At 36.2% G+C, this 18326-nt stretch overlaps 1 protein-coding gene across 6 annotated transcripts in view; it reads right to left on the bottom strand.

Moving 5' to 3' along the window:
• SLC41A2 (solute carrier family 41 member 2) overlaps positions 1-18326 on the bottom strand; it is a 120351-nt gene that overhangs the window by 65298 nt on the left and 36727 nt on the right. For all 6 annotated transcript variants that reach the window (XM_041755143.1, XM_041755142.1, XM_041755140.1 and 3 more), the window contains one exon: positions 14530-14637. In XM_041755143.1, the coding sequence (XP_041611077.1) occupies positions 14530-14637 (108 nt within the window). The remainder of the gene's footprint in view (positions 1-14529; positions 14638-18326) is intronic.

The following is an 18326-nucleotide window of genomic DNA, read 5'->3' as shown; positions in this document are numbered from 1 at the left end:
TATATAATTAAGTATGTGCTCCAAAAAAAGGTATATAAAAAATAAACCAGAATGTTAACCATTTTTATTTCTGAATGATGGGTTTGTGGATAATTTTTATTTTCTTCTTTGTTCATTAGTAAATTTTTCAAATTTTCATCACTCAATATGTATTACTGCTATAATCAGAAATTTTATTTAAAAACACATAATTGGTAAATTTAAAAATTTGGCAACTAGAAAAGGTAATAGTCTCAACTTTTTGTCTGAACATGGGTTCTACAATATAAATGACATTAAAACTCAGAGTATTCAGATGAAAGCCATAATAGAAACTAAGACTACCCTAAAAATATGAGGGACTGAGTAGAGACCCAACCTAAGGCATTTAGATTAAAAAAATATGAGGTCCGACTTTAGTCGGACTGGAAGCTGACTAAAGAATGGCTTTTACATAGTAAGACTAAAACATTTGGAAAAGAACAAGAGAAGAATTGAAAAGAGAGAAGGAATAAAAGGAAAAGAAATGGGAAGGGAGGGGGAAAGTTTTATTCCTATTTAGAAAAGAACTAGAGAAGTAAGCACAAAATCAGTGCTAGCCACTGAATACTGGTACAGTTTTCCTAGAGGCTGTAAAATTCTTCTGAAGTTTTAAAACAAGTAGATTCTCATCTATCTAGAGGGATATACTGTCAATCTTGCCCCAAGTATGAAGATTTGACTAAATGACTTCTTTTATGAAAAGTAAAAATCAAATAATAGAAATATGCAAAAAGTTCTATAAAATGTTATTAAAGTGATACTTCATGGGTAGTTATGATGTTAAACTTTATTACATAAAATCAATATACACAGGGGTGCCTGGGTGGATCAGTCTGTCACCAACCTCTGACTGGTGATTTCAACTCAAGTCATGAACTCATGGGTTGTGAGATGGAATCTCATGTGAGGTTCTGTGCTCAACATGGAGTCTGCTCAAGATTCTCCCTCTCCCTCTGCCCTCCCCCAACTCATGCATGCAGCTCTCTAATCAATCAACCTTTTTAAAAATCAATATGCATAAAAACATCAGGTAAAATGGCAGAATACCATAAACATGGAATATAAAAGGAATATGGAAACAGCTTAAAAATTCTAAAATCACTAAATACTATCCCTCACTATAAGAAACCAGGCCTCCATAGAGAAATGGCTGATTTCAGGTCTGGGACAAGGAAAACATAAAATGACCCTGGAATATCTTGTTGTACCAGAAAGTAACAAAATGCTGAAAAATAATGGAGGCACATCAAAAGGACAGAGGAACCAGGGGTGCCTGGATGGCTCAGTTGGTTAAGTACTCAACTCTTGATTTCGACTCAGGTCGTAATGTCAGGGTCACAATCTCAGAGTCCTGAGATAGTGCCCTGCGTTGGGCTACACACTCCATGCATCCCTCTCCATCTACTCCTCTCCCTTTTCCCCTAGCTCACATGCACTCTAAAATGCATACATAAATAAAATCTTTAAAAAAAAAAAAAAGGACAGAGGAACCAATTTGAAAGAGCTTCCCCCTGACCAATTCTGAGACAATTCAGGTATCAGGATGAATCATTACAGTAATGGGTTATCACCCATTAAATAAAATAAGAATCTATTCAGTCCATACAGGATGGATAGATGGATGGATGGATGCATAGATAGACAGGAAAGACAGGAGAATGTTTCCTTAGTACAATGCCAACTAATAAATGTAGAAGGGATAACAATTAGTAAATTACAACTTAGCAGCCTTCAAAGTAATAATAGAGTCAGACAAAAATATTAACATGATAAAACTGGCTAAAGGTTAGAACAGGGTATTTCCTGTATCAAAGTGTCTTCTTACAGATTGCTTACTAATTATAAAAGGGTAAGATACAACTTTATATGGGAAACCTGGCAAACACTGTTACTCAAATAATCAATGAGTAAACAGTATGATACTATTTATATGAATTCCTAAAAAAAATGACCAAAAGATCAGGGATTACATGGTACCAGAGGTTGTGGCTGTATTGACAGCAAAGGAGCACAAAGGAATGTTTTAGGGTAAGGGAAAGTTCTGTATGTTGTTTGTGGTGGTAGCTACACAGTTTCTAGTTTTTGTTTTTTTTTTTTTAAGATTTTATTTATTCATGAGGGACACAGGCAGAGAGGGAGAAGCAGACTCCATGCAGGGAGCCTGTTGCAGGACTTGATCCCAGGACCCCAGGATCACGACCTGAGCCTAAGGCAGACGCTCAGCAACTGAGCCACCCAGGTGCTCCTACACAGTTTATCTTTCAAAACTCATCAAACAATACACCTAACATAGATGCACAGTATTACATGTAAATGAGACTTCAATATTTTTTTTTAATTTTTTAAGAAAAAAGAGTGAGTAAGAGAGCACATGAGTGGGCAGGAGAGGTAGAGGAGAAAGAGTAGCAGACTCCCCACTGGGCAGGGAGCCCAACACAGGGCTCAATCCCAGGACCCTAACATTATGGTCTGAGCTAAAGGCAGATGCTTAACTGAATGAGCCACGCATGCACCCCAAGACTTAAATAAAATTTTTATTTTTATTTTTAAAATTTTCTTAAATAAAATTTTTAAAGGTGAGTAATTTCATATAGCAATAATTGCTTTTTAAAAATAACAAACATTTATATTACCACCACCTGGTTTTATCAAATATTAAAATTTGACCATATTTAGTATACCAATATATCCCACTTACATTTAACACCATTAAACTATCCCATCATCATCTAAGGCTCTATTTCTATTTATTCAATCTTTTCTGTCTCCTCTTGGTTCTTCATTTTGGATAATTTCTGTCAATCTATCTTCAAGTTCATGAATTTTTTCTTCTGCTATCACCCATCTGATATTGACCCTGTTGAGTATATTTTTATTTGTTACTGTACTTTTTCACTCTAGAATTTCTATTTATTTTTTTCAGTTTCCATTTCTTTCTTAAGATTCTGTATCTATTCACTTATTAATATTTACATGTTTATTTGTTTGAACATTTTTTCCTGTAGTTCTTTGAACATACTTATACTACATGCTTTGAAAGACTCTGCTAGGGCAGCCCCGGTGGTGCAGCAGTTTAGTGCTGCCTGCAGGCCGGGGTGTGATCCTGGAGACCCGGGATCGAGTCCCACGGCAGGCTTCCTGTATGGAGCCTGCTTCTCCCTCTGCCTCTCTCTCTCTCTGAATGAATGAATGAATGAATGAATGAATAAATAAATAATCTTAAAAAAAAAAAAGACTGCTAAATCCAACATCTGAGCCTACTTTCCACTGAGTATGAATCTCACTTTTCCCAAATATGACTCACACTTTTGCATTTCTTTCTACATCTAATAATTTTCAGTTAAAAACTAAACAATGTAATAATGTATTACAATGACTCCAATAATGTTGTGTTCCTCTGAGCATTACTGGATTTCCCTTTTAAAGGCAGTTAATTTGCCTAGACTCAAACTACAGACTCTTGTCTCTCTCACAGTGTAGAGCAGCTTATATCTTTGCTTTTAGAAAAGCTGGTTTTTTCAACTATCCAACTATTCATTTTTAGCCTCGCTGTTTGGGGATCACCCTGCACCTGTGTAGTTTATGGTCAGCCAAAGATTTGAGCAGAATTTATACCCAGATTTTGGGGCTCATCCTTTTAACTGTTCTCTTACTCTTGGGATTTCTCCATAAACTTCTACCTGCTCTGTCAGCTCCAAGCTCTGTCATCTAATAATTCAAGACAATAAAATTTCCACTTTCTGCCACTATACCTATGTACAAGTCACAAAAGGCATTTGGTCAAAAACAAAAAAACTCACAAATCTTAGCTAGTATATTTGTCTTTCAAGTACAGGCCCCACTCATGTTTCTATCTACTTGTTTTTTGTTTTGTTTTTTGTTTTTGCTTTTTGTCAGACTCCTGACCTCTGTCACCTCAAACTGGTAAGACTGTGGGTTCTCTGCCACATGAGATCCAGGGATTGAGGAAACTCCCTCAGGCAAAAAACAAAACAAAACAAAACAAAAAACTACAAACTGCAATTCTTAGCCGTTGTAAACACGGTCTTTTAAGGGTGAACTCAGTTTCCACCTGTTTTTGATCACCTTCTATTGCCTTCAGTTTATCTAGGTTTTCTCATTGCTAATCTCTGGAAAGTTTCACTCACTACTTCATTCTGCCTTTAAGTAGAATTAGAAGCATTATATTTTTTTACGTGCTTGAAATATTTTATAAAATGTAAGATGGCAAAATGTACACACATACATTCATATACACACCCTATTATCTTTCTGAACATGCGAGGGTGGTGCCTATGCTTATAATCTTGATTTCAGTAAAGGTTTCACATGTGCATACTATGTATTGAAACTCATCAAATTACTGACTTTGAATTTGTGTAGTTGATTTGTATCAATTATATCTCAGTAAAGTGTCAAAGAAAGGGGGGGTAGCTAAAAACCTAGATGACTGAAACAGTTTTAGATTAAACATAAGTAGTTCTACTCCACAAAGTTATGGCTATGGATTGGTATTTATTTATTTATTTATTTATTTATTTATTTATTTATTTAGGATTGGTATTTATAACTTAAGAAACATACTCTAAAATTATGAAATGAGAGGAATATACAGTTTCATTTATATCTAACAATCAGGTTTAGAGACAAGAACTGGTAAAATTTAGAATTATGCCAAATATTAGGAAGCAATACTGAGATTGTAACTATATATTATGCCACAGCTATTAATATCATTATTTGGGGTTTAACTTTTCTTTATTTTAGAAGCCTTATAATTTGAATTGAAGTCCAATCTAAAATTATTAGGGAAAGGTTTTGGCCACTTTTTCACATCCCTGTATTAGAATATAAGCTCAAGGAAGGCAGGAACATTTTCCGTTTTATTTATTGCTGATTCCCAAGCACACAATAGCACTTTGCATATTGGAAGGGTTTGAAAATAGTTTTTGATTTAATGACTTATAAAGGTGGAATGTTACAAAATAATTTCAGAGAATCAAGAGTTCCTTGAAAAGACATTTGAGGCAACAGAAATCAGTTTTGCCTAAATGGAAATGAGCTAATCAAACTGTGCTATGCAATTTGCTCCTAAAAAATAGATTGATGGGCTTTAAAAATATATATGATGTCTTTAGGACAGTGGATATCATGTTTGACTCTTTTATCTACCAGATGATCTAGGAGCAAAAAATTTTAGACCTGAGATAATAGAATTTAAACCCAACAATTTATAGAATCATTGTACCTGGATTATTTTCTAATTATATACTACTGTTACATATCCACAATTATCTACTATAATATATATCTACTCTTGGAAAGATAAAAATTAAGGAAAAATTATTCAAAGTTAATCATTATAATTTAAATTTTGACTCAAGTAAGGGGGCAAGATAATGTTGATTTAAAATCATTATTAAATCTCCCTTTAAAATAGGAAACACTTTTATGGAGCTCGATGTGGGACTCAATCTCAGACCCCAGGATCATGCCCTGACCCAAAAGCAGATGCTCAACGACTGAGCCACCCAACCATCCCCAGAATAACAAGTTTTAAAGATAACTGTCCTTCAATGATTGAGTGATATCTTATGTTTTAAGTTCTCCATCTTTATACTTACTGAAAACCTTCTTTATAATCCTATAATTTCATTTACCCTGATTGTCCTGCAGACAATCATAAAAATGAGAAAAGACTCTTCAATGGAACAAAAAGATTAAAATAATCATATAGCCTTCTTTAAAAAAAAAAAAAAAGATTTTATTGGGACGCCTGGGTGGCTCAGCGGTTGAGTGTCTGCCTTTGGCTCAGGGTGTGATCCCATATCCCAGGATTGAGTCCCACATCAGGCTTCCCATGGTGAGTCTGCTTCTCTCTCTGCCTGTGTCTCTGGCTCTCTCTGTGTGTCTCTCATGAATAAATAAATAAATCTTAAAAAAAAATATTTTATTTATTTATTCATGAGAGACACAGAGAGAGAGAGGCAAAGACACAGGCAGAGGGAGAAGCAGGCTCCATGCAGAGAACCCAAAACAGGACTCGATCCCGGGACTCCAGGATCGCGCCCTGGGCCAAAGGCAGGCGCCAAACCACTGAGCCACCCAGGGATCCCCTCATATAGCCTTCTATAGCTATAATCCTTACTCCTACTTTTACAAGTGAAAATAAATATTACATAAGAAAATTGTAAAAAATTTAAAAATTATTTTTTGATCATAGATGAAAAGGCGCTTTCAAATACTACTTGTTTTAAGTTTTAAAAAAAATTATTCTGGGGATCCCTGGGTGGCGCAGCGGTTTGGCGCCTGCCTTTGGCGCCTGCCTTTGGCGCAGGGCGCGGTTCTGGAGACCCGGGATCGAATCCCACATCGGGCTCCTGGTGCATGGAGCCTGCTTCTCCCTCCGCCTGTGTCTCTGCCTCTCTCTCTCTCTCTCTGTGACTACCATAAATAAATAAAAAAAAAAATTTTTTTTTAAATAAAAAAAATTATTCTCACTGACCTTTTTCCCTGGAACCAGGGAGTACAGGTAGGAATCTGCCACACCAGGCCCAATTAAAGATAAAAGAAAACTAAATTATGATAGTGGCAGGTGGGACATATAAGGAAGGGGAGAGATTTCATAGGTTGAACTGACAGACTGGACATTAACTGGGTAGAAGTTGGGGGTGATTGGTAATGTTAATAAACCGACAAGAAATATAGAAAATATGAGTAGGGTAAGAGCAAGTAATGAATTTAGTTTTGAATGTAGTGAGTGGTGCAGACAATTGAAAATTCAGCTCTGGAGGTCAGGAAGGAGACTGGAGATACAGATCTGAGAGTCAGCGACGTGCAGGCAGTGGTGGACTATGTGAAATTATTGACAGATCATTAAAACAAGGTACTAATACTAAAGTAACACAGTAATACTTATTAGTATCAATACTAAAATATCAATATTAGTAGTAATACTAATTAGTACCTTGTTTTAGTATTCAAATCAAGAAGATGAGCAAAGAAAAAGAAACCAAAAAAGAGACTAAGAGGAAATCATGAAAGGGTGGAAGGAAGTCAGTGTGGGTTCTCAAAGTCAAGAGTAATAAAAAAAATTTCAAGTAGAAAATAGTCAGTGAAGAGTTTATCAAAGGTGAGACTTTGGGGACTTTACTATTAAGAAGTCTTTATCTAGGGGATGCTTGGGTGGCTCAGTTGGTTAAGAATCTGACTTTTGATTTCGGCTCAGATCATAATCTCAGGGTTGTGGGATCAAGCCCCAAGAAGGGCTCTGCACTCAGCAGGAAGTCTTGCTTAAGATTCTCTCTCTCCCTCTCCTAGTCCCCCCTCTCTTCCTCTCTGTTCCTCCTCTAAAGAAGAAGAAGAGGAGGAGGAAGAGGAGGTGGCAGCAGCGGAGGAGGAAAAGAAGGAGAGGGAAGAGGGGAAGGGGAAGGGGGAAAGGGGGGAGGGTGAGAGGGAGGAGGGGGAAATCTTTAACCTAGAATTGCTTTAGTAGTTGATAGAGTATCAAAATTGGAATATAGCTGGCCATGATTCTCCAGCATTCTGTAAGAGTACTCTACCTAGCAAACTTGAGATCAAATTCTCTAAGCAATGAAAACATTATTAACTAGATGAATATACCATGTTATCATAGTTTGATGCCATGAGTTAACTACTTTTCCATATACTAATTTGTTTACTTTTACCCCTCTCAAATCCTGAGAAATTTTCAAGTGGCTACTCCCACTAATCCATCAGTCAATCCCATCTTCTGTCTCTGAAAATTAGTTCTGGACTTCAACTATGTCTCATTATAGCCACTGCTACCACCCTGATCCAAGCCAGCATCACCTCTAGCCTGTATTACTGCAACAGACTTTTAACTTGTCTGTTTGCTTTAGTCCTTGGCCCGCTGTAGCTCTGTCTCAACACAACAGTCAAAATAATCTGTTAAAAATATCAGGTCACAGTACTCTTCTGTTCAAAACCTTCGAATGGCTTCCCATTTCCCCACAATAGGCAAAGTCCTTACAATGGCCCACAAGCTCATCTCATGCTTTGTTATTTTCCCTTTTCCCATCTGGTCACAGCCCCATAGGCCTCTATGTTGTTCATTGAACACAGTGGTTCTCAAACTTTGATGTATATCAGAATCACTGGTTAAAATAAAGATTGCTGAGACAAACTCCCAGAGTTTCTGATTCAGTAGCTTCGGGGTAGTAACAAGAATTTTCATCTCTAACAAGTTGCTAACCACACTTATCAAAAGACCACACTTTGAGAATCATTGATCTAACATATCAACAACAGTCCTGTCTCTGGCCTTTGACATTGACTGGGCTATGTCTAACTCAAATAGCTTCAAAAAATAAAGGCAAACAGATTAGTAGGGGGAAAAGTAGTAACTCATGGCATCAAGCTATAACATAGTACATTTATCTAGTTTATGGTGCCTTCATTACTTAGAGAACTAAGTAATTTCTTTAGCTTACGATTCAAATATAATCAGTGACAAAATTCTTGATCTATGGAAAATGTCAACTCCGTTTCTCCTTCCCCAAAGAAAGGCCCAGCTACCTCACTCTGTAGTAAAGGCAGTTGGTGGAACTGGAGGGTATTATGCTGAGTGAAATAAGTCAATCGGAGAAGGACAAACATTATATGGTCTCATTCATTTGGGGAATATAAAAAATAGTGAAAGGGAATAAAGGGGAAAGGAGAAAAAATGAGTGGGAAATTTCAGAAAGGGAGACAGAACATGACTCTTAACTCTAGGAAACGAACTAGGGGTGGTAGAAAGGGAGGTGGGCGGGGGGTGCGGGTGACTGGGTGACGGGCACTGAGGGGGGCACTTGATGGGATGAGCACTGGGTGTTATTCTATATGTTGGCAAATTGAACACCAATAAAAAATAAATTTATTTTTTAAAAAAAGGCAGTTGGTTGACCGACTCCTCCCATGGGCTTTGCTTCTAATCAGCTTTGGAGTTACCCTCTTTTAAATATGAACAAATAAATGTAACCAGACATTTGATGGAAATATCTAACATAAAATATAAACGCCACAACAAATTAAAGCAAAAATTAAAAGATTAAGATTCAATTCATCTTTATTCAGTGTTAATGGTAATATGTAATCAAATTAAAGTAATTTGCAGCATTCTTCTTTTCCGCCAGATTCCCTACAGCTCAGCCTATTTCAAAATGGCGTGGCATGTTTAATCTGTTATTTGAATCTGAACAAATATTGGAGAATGCTCAAGAATGTTGCTTTTAGAAATATTTTCTTTGAGATAAGCTAGCCAAAATTTCAGTTTTCCGGGCAAAGTTATCAAGTTGCTTAAAAGCTTGTATGCTTAAGAATATTTATCAGAACAAAGTTCATTTTCCAACAAAATGAAACTAAAGCTACCTTTATACTCTCATTCCAATAACTTCCTTTTTCTTTAAATGTTACCAGTTTTTTTTTTTTTCAAGACCTCTTCTTTATTCCCCTCTTTGGTCATAAGCCTCTCTTGGATTGAGTTCCACCTTGCTAACCCAACAGTTCTTTTTATTTTTTTTAAGATTTTATTTATTTATTCATGAGAGAGAGAGAGAGAGAGAGAGAGAGAGAGGCAGAGACACAGGGAGAGGTAGAAGCAGGCTCCATGCACAGAACCCGACATGGGACTCAATCCAGGGTCTTCAGGATCACGCCCTGGGCTGAAGGTGGCGCTAAACCACTGAGCTACCCAGGCTGCCCTAACCCAACAGTTCTTAGAGCATAATGCAAATGCAGATCACTGGGAAAAGATAGCACATGGAACACATGGATATAATTTCACTAACACTGAAGACATTGGTAAAGCTACATAAAAGTTTTTGTTTTGTTTAAGACAAAAGCTAGCAATATAATGGACACACATTCCAGCATAAGACCAAGTGTGAAAATCAACATTCAGCTGACACCAAATGTCATCATTATATGAGATACTAGAAGGTGAAAATAAATCAAATTCTAAAACTTATATTACCTCTCAGTACTAAATTTTTTAGAAATCATTTCTCAGCACCAAGAGCTACTAGCTCTATCCTTTGGTCACTATACTGCCTCTATGTAATACTACACAGATGCCCACTTTAAAACTAAGTCATTAGAGAATCAAGATAAATTTGGGCTAGTTTTGCCAATTTAGATACTTGTAAGAATGATGGTATTACTCAATTGCTGGGCTTTCTTGCCTCTCATATAATAATTGATGAATATTATTGATGATAATAAAGCAGCAATTACTGGGATTTCTTGCCCCTCATATAATAATTGATGAGTATTTCCTCTTTCATTCCTAGGTTTGGAGATTCGATTGATGGTGATGATGCAATTTCATTAAAATAATTCCATAAGCTGAAATTTTGTACATTGCTTGATGATGCCTTCTAAATGTTTTCAGATAAGTCTAAGATTGCTGTCCTTATATTTTTAAAAAATATTTTTACGTGTACTTATTGCTTCACACGATCACTTGAGAAAGCTTTGTCTTTAAACCTAGGACCTAAAAGTTTAACAATGGAGCAATGTAATTGGCTTCCATGATGCCAAAAAGTAATGAATTTCCATCTGTATCTCGGTTTTTATTTCATCCATGCCAATGAAGAGAAGAGAAGAATGGCAGGAGTTTTATAGCAAAGATTATATAAGAAATACTTAAACATGTCAAGGTATACCACCTGTTTGGTTATTTAAGAAGATACAAGTAAAAGAAGTGCTTTCTTTATAAACCACCACTGTTTATTATTAAGTCACGTTATTGTTTCCTTCAGGGTACAAAATTAAGGCTATTTTGTTCAAGTAGCCCTCTTTAATATATAAATTTTCTTCCATTTTATTTTAGTATCTTACAAATTACATCACAAGAGAATTGAAAATCTTTACTAAGTCATGAAATTTTCCTTAGGCCAAAAGAAGTTTTTTACTCCTAGAATCTAAAATCAATAGTACTCTAAATCAGGTAAAAGGGGCCCTAGCTCTGAGACTCTCTTTAACTATGCCCACACAACACAGGGGAGGAGTGCACAGGGCTCAAGTAAAGTTCCCACTCAACACCTGTGCCTTATCCCCTTCAAGGCAATACTCCAGATACCCAGAACCATAAAGTTCCCTGACCAAATGGCCTAGATCCCAATGCCATAACCTCCTCCTGAGTCATCCTTTTTTTTTTAATTTTTTTTTAATTTTTTATTATTTGTGATAGTCACACACAGAGAGAGAGAGAGGCAGAGACACAGGCAGAGGGAGAAGCAGGCTCCATGCACCGGGAGCCCGAGGTGGGATTCGATCCCAGGTCTCCAGGATCGCGCCCTGGCCCACAGGCAGGTGCCAAACCGCTGCGCCACCCAGGGATCCCCCTGAGTCATCCTTCTGAAGGCAGATCATGCCACCACTGGGTACATGCCCAACTGGAGGAATGTTAAAGGGTGGCTGTTTGCAGAGGGTACAGATGGACTTTGGACAAAGGACCTGAGGTATGTGTGAGGTCTTTCAAAATGCAAGACACAGAGCCAAGTAGGGGAGGTAGGGGACAGGCCAGGGGCTGACTCTCTCCATAACACCATGTTCCAAAACAGAACCCTAGAAGCTAAGAGTTCCTCATTTGATCTCACACTTCCAGATCTACATAAGTATATATCTGCCAAGAAGAAAGATAGAAATTTTTTTAAGTTTGTAGATTGTTGTATAATCTTAAACTACATAGCATATGTTACACGGGCCTGTTTGTATTCCTGTCTCAGGCCCAACTGTTAAAGTGAACTTGTCTAGAATGCTTATATTTTGGGATGCCTGGGTGGCTCAGTGGTTGAGCATCTGCCTTTGGCTCAGGGCGTGATCCTGGAGTCCTGGGATCGAGTTTCGCATCGGGCTTCCTATGTGAAGCCTGCTTCTCCCTCTGCGTGTCTCTGCCTCCCTCTCTGTGTCTCTCATGAATAAATAAAATCTTTAAAAAATATTTTACATTATTGTACTGACATCACTGCACTGACTAAATATAACAATAACCTGGAATGGTCTTTTCCCAGATTTTGATTTATGACTGATTCTCTTTTATTATTCAGGTGCCAGTTTATACATCATCTCTCAGAGAAGTCTTCTCTTACTACTTAATATCAAATATCCCTAATGAATCATCCTTCATCATGTTTCCTTTATTTTCCTCACTGCCCATATCAATATCTGAAAATGTTAACAAAAATTCCACCACAGCAAGAACCTTGCCTGCCTGTTATTCATCTATAGAAAACTGTATTCTTATTTAATGCCATGGGTTATAATCTTAGCTATCATTTATTTTGTGGGTCAAATTGCCCCAGATCTGCCTAGAATGTTATCCTGTATCCTTTTGACATGTTCATATATATTTTTACTTTTATTATATATATTTACTTAAAACATAGATGTATATATATATTTTTGGCATTTTCTTACTTTCTGACACAGCAAGATGTTCCAGGGTCATCTTATACTTTTAAATGTTACTGTCCAAGAAATGAGGAGTCCTCATTTTCTATGATTCCCAGTTCCATTTTGTATTCAATAATTACAATGATGACACGCAAAATTAGAGACTAAAGTGAATTTAACCAAATAATTCTACTCTATGAGGTCTGGCTCCACCTTAGTAATTAGGTGATATCCCTAGACATTTCTAGCTCACCAAATAATTACAGAAATAAGTAATTAGGACTCTATCTTCAAATGGTATTTAAAAGAAATAATATCAAATTTTCAAAATATTAAGTAACAAAAAATATTGTACATTGGTGCTAAGACCAAGACTTCAGGAAAGCATTCCTACAACGCAGAGGAGGCTATTAGGTTTTTGTTAGTGAGGTTATTTATTGGTTTTATAAACTCTTAACACAGTTATCCTGTGCAAGTAAATGGGAATGTTCTGGAATGTGAGTTATTCCATTACATACTAGCTCTGTCTTCAGTAAAGTTACTCCATTGTTCTAAGCCTCAGTTTCTCCTTTATAAAGACAGGAATAACAGTGCTTATCCTATAGGGTTGCTATAAGGCAGGAGGCACAGTCCTAGCATGTTATGAGGGCTCACTGATGCCCAATATCATTATGGTGCTGGACAGAGTTTAGTTATATGACCTTTCATATATAAAGAAGGAGCTTAGAAGTTTCCACAGGGCACATGCAGTATTTCCTCTTAACCTAGCAAGCCAACGATGTTAATAAAGCATTATTTAATGTCGTGCATTTATTTTCTTTCCAAGCATCTGCTTTACTCAAGAAACCTTAGGGAACTTACAGTTTTGCATTCTTTTATTTCTTTTGGGTAAATTCTAGGATTGTAATTAAACTGTTCAGGAAAAAAAATGCATTCTTTTACAGCTTAGCTACATATGCTAAATTGTTATCCAGAAAGGTTAAACGTTTTTTTAAAACATTGCCAGTAACTGGGTTCTGAGTTATTTTTAGAAGCCTGAAGGACATTATTTTCTCATTGTAACATTTGTTGGGGGTTCACCATTGTGCAACCAAATTATGTTGGTTAAAGTCACATTGCTGTTGAAGTTCACTTTAATGAACCATCTACCCATTTAATGTTAGTCAAAAATTAAGCCATCAGAAGGTATTTCTAATTGCAGTATCTTTAGTATATGAAATTGGTTTGCTGTAGCATCTTTAAGCAAACAAGAAAAAACAAAAGAAATAAAAGAATGCAAAACTGTACATATAAAAGTATTCATCATAACATTTAACATTGTTTATAATAGCAAAACATTAGAAAGAGCCTATATATTCAATAACAGATGATGGACTAAATTGTAGGAGACCTATGTAATGGAAAAGTACACAGCCAATAAAAATAATGACACGTCTATATTTATTGATATGGAAAGATGATCATGGTATATCTTCAAATGGATATCACAGATTTTGAGAGAATACACACGATTCCTGTTCTTTTTTAAAAAAAAAAATACACTGTATGTATCTACTCTATGCTATGCCTAACTATGTATAAGTATAGATACCCAAGTACAGATAAATTTCCAAGTATAGAAGGATCTATACCAAAATACCAACACGATCAATATATGTATAGGTGAAGAACTCGGAGTGGCTTTAAATTTTCTTTATACTTTTTTCCCTTTTCTTCAGTTTTTGAAATAAGTATGTATTACTTTTATCATCACAAAAGGTTTAAATACCAATCAACCGACCACTGAACCATTAAAAAAAAATCTCATTATCTAACCTGTCCCATGTCTCAAGCACTGATAACTGCCAAAACGCCCTGGAGTAAAATGAAGCAGGTATACTACTTCTTAGGATAAAGGAGGGCCTATAATTCACAAATTAGCCAACCTAGAGAACTTTTGGGGTATGTTATCAGGCATTACTACTTAGCATATCCCTGAGGTCCAGAAATTTGTCAGATAAAGGAAAAAAATTTCCCTGCTATAAGTTCTCCTTCACAGAGAGAAACAGTATAGGTAATATACGTACTTAGAGGTAAGAAAAAACTTACTGCAGTGGATAATCTGGATGCCAATGTCATTTCCAAGTTCCCTTTGAGACCAAGGAGTGCAGGAACTAAAATGAAAACTTCTGTTACTTTTTTGAACACCTCCCAGTGCTATAAAGGAAAAACAAACAGAATTTTCTGACACACTTTAAAAAACACTTTAGAAAAAAGACATTTCTAAAAATCTCAGCCTTTCTTTTTTCCAATGTTGCATCAACATTTTGAATAACACAGGTCATTTAATCAGTGAACGTTTAGCTTAACCCCATTCTGCAGAGCTCTGAAGCCTTGCTTGAGTTGCTTTAGAAGACTGAGTTAAATTGGGAGTGATAGCTGATACAGTCACTATATCCCCAAATACCTCTAGCTTGCTACACAGTTCTGATACCCTTGAATTAATGAGGACAGGAGTCAGTATTAGTAGTTAAGAGTACACACTCAAGAACCAGACCATCTAACTGGACTTGAATCTTGGTTCCAACACTAATGACGACAATCTCACAGGAAAATTACAGTATTATTTAATTTAGCAAATGGAGAAATAAAGATTTAAAGAAATTAAATGATTTTCCCAAGGCCAGAAAATGGGACCTAGAACAGAACTCAGAAGTTCTGAGTCATTCCATGTTCTGGTCCCCATTTTAGGGACCAGAGGCAACAGGCTACAGTGCACAGGATCATTAAAAAAAGCCCTAAATTGGAAATTAGAAAATCTGTGATTCTAGGCATGGATCTGTCATAACCTAGCTGCATAATCCTGGATGAGTCATATGTCTTTTGGATCTCCATTGCTTCATCTATGAAATTAAGATCCCTGTCTGCTCTAGCCCTTGGGAAAATACCATGATAATGAAAATAACATATTAAAATACTTTATAAAGTGAAAAAACCCACACAATTCACTTACTAACCTGCCATTTACTAATGCTATTAAGAGGTGATTGTCCCAGGAAGAGACTTTATGGATTCGCATGTTGATTTATGCCCAAAAATATCAAGAATGCAGCCTTGTAATTAATACCAAAACAAGTGAGAAAAGTAAAACTTAAATTCATTAGATAAATGAAAGAAAAATCCAATTTGTCCCCACAGTTGCCTTAGTGGTTGTTCCAAATAAGTATAGAACTAGAACCTAAAGAGGTTAGGAAATGTTTATCAGATCTTTGGTCAATCCTGGTTCAAAGGATATGCAAGGGAATCTCTCCAGGGTTCAAGTCAAGTAAGAATGAGCCTAAAAAAAGCACTGGGGTCCCGGTTGGTCCCAGATTTCTTAATCTGCCAAAAAACTAACAAATAATCTTGTCTATGTTTTATGATGGGTTAAGAATTCTGCTGTGCTAGTGGGATATGCCTCCTTCAGAGATAAGAGTGGTAGTGGTGATAAAGATGATGATGATGAACAGGATAATAATACTAACAAACAACATTCAACCTCCACTTATTGCCTGGTATATGCCAGGCACGGTTTTCTTTAGGTTTATTCATTTAAGCTTCACAAGAAACCTAGGAGATAGGGATCATTTTTAACAAATCAGACATAATTCAGGAATTCAGGAATACATTTTACCTGGGTCATCATTTTAAGATACCTTGCCTATATGGCTTAATATTAGAAATATCAGAATAACATCCAATATCTTTGTCTAGCTCCTATAGGTCATCACACTTTGGATCTGTTGGAATGAGCTCCTTTAGGTTACTTCCACCCTTTCCAAGTTCAATTCAAATCAAATACTCCCATGAGAATTACTGTGAAGTCACTAACACATTAGCATTGCTGTAACAGTAAGAACTCTCCATTGATTTTTTTATGCCAAATAAATTCTGTATTCTTTTCCCTACACGTGCAGAGGTGTGCTTCTAGAAGTTCCCAAACTTTCTCAGTTTTTATTATATCCTTAGGCCAAAAGAAACATCTAATAGTCCTATTATGTAATTGGTCCAAACAACTTAATGAGTATTTATTTCCTAACAATTTAGTAACCATTTGTAGAAATAAAACAAATACATTGAAAAAACATTTTATATTATATCACCATAACTACTTATTAATGGGTTGTGTGTACCTGTTGGTCACTGCAAAACTTCTCAAACCTTGGAACTGGAAACTGCCACCTTCATTTCTTGTTCTATATTGGTTTTTGTGTAACACTTGCTTTTTTCGCAGCACCATTGAAAATCTAGTCAAGAGAAATGCTGTATGATGCAATGTTGAAGTGTTGAACCACACTGAGTCTGTAGAGTGTCCAGGAAATGTCATTGTGCTTCCTTCAAAGTTTTTTAAAAATCCCACACCAACCCTGGAGTGTCCAGAGACAGCATTTGGGTTGAGAGTAGTGTGAGAAGCTGTACTGTATTTTAGTCAAAGAGAAGGGCTTCAGGGTCAGATTCAGTAGGATGGAATTCTGACTACTACTCTTACTCTGTGACTTCTGTGATTTACCAAAGTTTATTTAACCATTCGACTGTTGAAAGTTAGCTGGGTTATATCCAGTTCTTAGCTATTATGAATAAAGCAGCTATAAACATTTATGTACAGGATTTGTGTGAACATTTATTCTTTGGCATAAATGCTCAGTAATGTACTTAGCTAGGTTATATGATAGTTAACATTAATTTTAGTTTTTGTTTGTGTGTTTGTTTTTAAGAAACTGTCAAGGGGTGCCCGGGTGACTCAGTTGGTTAAGTGTCAGACTCTTGGTTTCAGCTTAGGTCATGATTCCAAGGTCATGAGATGCCTCCCACCCTTCCCCTTTCTCATCCCCTCAAGCTTCGCTGCTCAACATGGAATGTGCCTGTCCCTTTCCCTCTGTTCTTCCTCTTATTTGTGCTCTCTCTCTAAAATAATAAGGATCTTAAAAAAAAAAAAAAACCTGTTAAGGTGTTTCCAGGAATAGCTATTCAGTTTTAAATTCCTATCAGCAATATATGAGTAATACCATTTCTCTACATCTCAACAGCATTTCATATTTTTTTACTATTTTTAATATAGCCATTCTGATAGGTGTGTAGTGATATCTCAGTGATTTTCATCTGCATTTCTCTAATGGCTAAAGATATTGAATATCTCATGTTTATTTGCCATCTGGTGAAATGTCTCTGTCTTTTGCCAATTTTCTAATTTTTCTTAACTGTTGAGCTTTGAGAGTCCTTTATATATCCTAGTCTTTTATCAGATATATGGGTTTTTTTTTTAAAGATTTTATTTATTTATTCATGAGAGACACACAGAGAGAGGCAGAGACACAGGCAGAGGGAGAAGCAGGCTCCACACAGGGAGCCTGATGCGGGACTTGATCCCGGGTCTCCAGAATCAGGCCCTGGGCTGAAGGCGGCGCTAAACCACTGAGCCACCTGGGCTGCCCCAGATATATGGTCTGCAAATATTTTCTCCCACTCTGCAGCTTGGCTTATTATCCTTTTAATAAGGTCATTCACAGAACAAAAATTTTATTTGATGAAGTCCAATTTATCCATTTTTCCTTTTATATATATATGTATATATTCTGTTAGATTTACATATGTAGTTATTTTCTGAGAAATGTTATTGTATCTTTAATTTCAATGTTCACTTAATCATTGCAGCACATAGAAATAGAATGTATTTTTTGGAGGTACTGTGTATTCTGGGACCTTGCTGAATTCATGTGTCAGTTCTAGGAGCTTTCTTTGTAGATTTTTTGGGATTTTCAAAGTAGGTAATCACATCATCCGTAAATAGCAGCAGTTTTAGTTTTTCCTTTCCAATCTGTAGGCCTTTTTTTCTTGCCTTATTGCACTGTGTTCAATAAAGGTAACAA

The sequence above is a fragment of the Vulpes lagopus genome, chromosome 5, assembly GCF_018345385.1.
Source record: "Vulpes lagopus strain Blue_001 chromosome 5, ASM1834538v1, whole genome shotgun sequence".
Classification (NCBI taxonomy): Eukaryota; Metazoa; Chordata; class Mammalia; order Carnivora; family Canidae; genus Vulpes; species Vulpes lagopus.
Note: the sequence above shows the minus strand (reverse complement) of the source record. Positions and strands in the feature narration are given on the sequence as shown.